The sequence below is a fragment of the Saccopteryx leptura genome, chromosome 1 (genome assembly GCF_036850995.1).
Source record: "Saccopteryx leptura isolate mSacLep1 chromosome 1, mSacLep1_pri_phased_curated, whole genome shotgun sequence".
In the NCBI taxonomy this organism is placed as follows: Eukaryota; Metazoa; Chordata; class Mammalia; order Chiroptera; family Emballonuridae; genus Saccopteryx; species Saccopteryx leptura.
Window position 1 is genome coordinate 33,706,890 of NC_089503.1, and position 1,757 is coordinate 33,708,646.

Genomic DNA, 1,757 nt, shown 5'->3' on the forward strand with positions numbered 1-1,757 from the left:
CAACAAACATCTTTTGTAAAAGTACAGATTTGCCTCTTAGTATCACCAAAACACTTGTAAGAATCAAGTATTTCCTAAACCACCCATTCTTTTTTCTGAGTGTGTCCTTTATCGCAGATCACTACTGACTTGTCCCCTCACCGGGCCCGTTGACACTGTAGCCAGCTGCTTCCTGTTGGATCATCCTCTTGTTCCTTCTGAATGTGTTTCTGAAATAACCCAGCTTTATTTTATAGTTTAAATATTTGCTCTTCCTTCTGCTTTACAATCCTGGCCATTGCCTCTCCCCAGTTTATGTTCTCAGTGACTCATTTAAAATTGTGTCTGAATGGATAAATAAGCATTTAGCTTCCAAGAAAATGGTGCAGGGAGGTGAGTGCACTTGCTCATTAAGGAGTTCCTATCTATACAGGTCCATTTTTCTAAATCTAGTGGCAATAATGTCCGAAACTGCCACTTTTTTCAGCTACACAACTTTGACTTCTCCCATTTTGCGTATAGCAGGATGCAAGTTACCCAAAAGGATCAGGGAAAACAGGGGGATATCAGTTGATTTGAAAGTCTGGTCATCTTAAGGAAAATTTCTAATATATTTTGTTTAAAAAAAATGTTTAAACTTTTAACAAAAATGCTTAAGCCTTGCTTTCTACCTTAACAATGACACATAGCTGTCCAGAAGATTGAACACTTCCTGAGACCCCAAGTTATCATTTTGAGTGTCGATGCCCCCTTGACCAAGGACCCAACAATTTAGGAGAAGAACTGAGTGTGGATTAGCTCAGTGCCCTACCTTGTAAATGTCTTCCACCATCAGTTAGCAAAATTTCTTACTAACTCCCTGATGTAGACTTAATTTTTTGCCATCTATCAGAGAAATAAAAGCTCCCACAACTTGAAATTTGTAGTCTACTTTCTTATTTTCATATTTATAACTGTAATCTTGCTTTAGTGAGTTTGATATTGAATTTACTAAACATCAGTTCATGGACACCAACCCATTCTTGTCCCCAAAATCACTGCTGGTGTTCTCACTCTCTACCTTCTTCCCAGTCCAATCATGAAGCAGGTCCAGATTGGCACCTGCTATTTTTTGTTACAAGGAGAGACATTTACATGTGTCTGCTGTCTATGAAGTTATTCTGTTACCCAAAAAATAGGGACCAGGGGAAGGGGCGGCAGGCACCATGTCTGGCCGCGAAGGTGGCAAGAAGAAGCCCCTGAAGCAGCCCAAGAAACAGGCCAAGGAGATGGACGAGGAAGATAAGGCATTCAAGCAGAAGCAAAAAGAGGAGCAGAAGAAACTTGAGGAGCTAAAAGCGAAGGCCGCGGGGAAGGGCCCCCTAGCATCGGGTGGAATTAAGAAATCTGGCAAAAAGTGAGCTGTTCCTTGAGCCTGGGGCAATGGTGATGATCCTTAATTCCATTTCTGTTTTAATATCTGGATTCCCTGTCATAACATCTCTTGCCACGTATAGCTAGAATGACGTGTTGTCTGGAAGCCTCTTGTATATTTAAGAATAAACTTTTGTAAAAAAAATGATAATAACCACCATGTAGTGGCTCGCTCATCTCTTTAGTTCTTACTCTGCCATTTCAGCCTTAGCTGTGCGGTCAGAGCAAACCCAGCCAGAATCCTGTCCAAGTGTGTTCTTAGTCTGTACTGCCCCAAATTCTGTACACCTGAATTAAACCAACTCATTTGAAATGACAAAAAAAAAATGGGGGACAAACAACCCAGAATTCTTTGAAGTGAATTA

General features: G+C 40.7%; 1 protein-coding gene across 1 annotated transcript; it reads left to right on the forward strand.

The window, feature by feature from the left end:
* Positions 1–1,162: 1,162 nt before the first annotated feature.
* On the forward strand, positions 1,163–1,496 carry LOC136388735 (translation machinery-associated protein 7). The gene has a single exon (XM_066360547.1). It carries the CDS (start codon positions 1,185–1,187, stop codon positions 1,377–1,379), a length of 195 nt encoding a protein of 64 aa, XP_066216644.1. The 5' UTR covers positions 1,163–1,184; the 3' UTR covers positions 1,380–1,496.
* Positions 1,497–1,757: the final 261 nt, after the last annotated feature.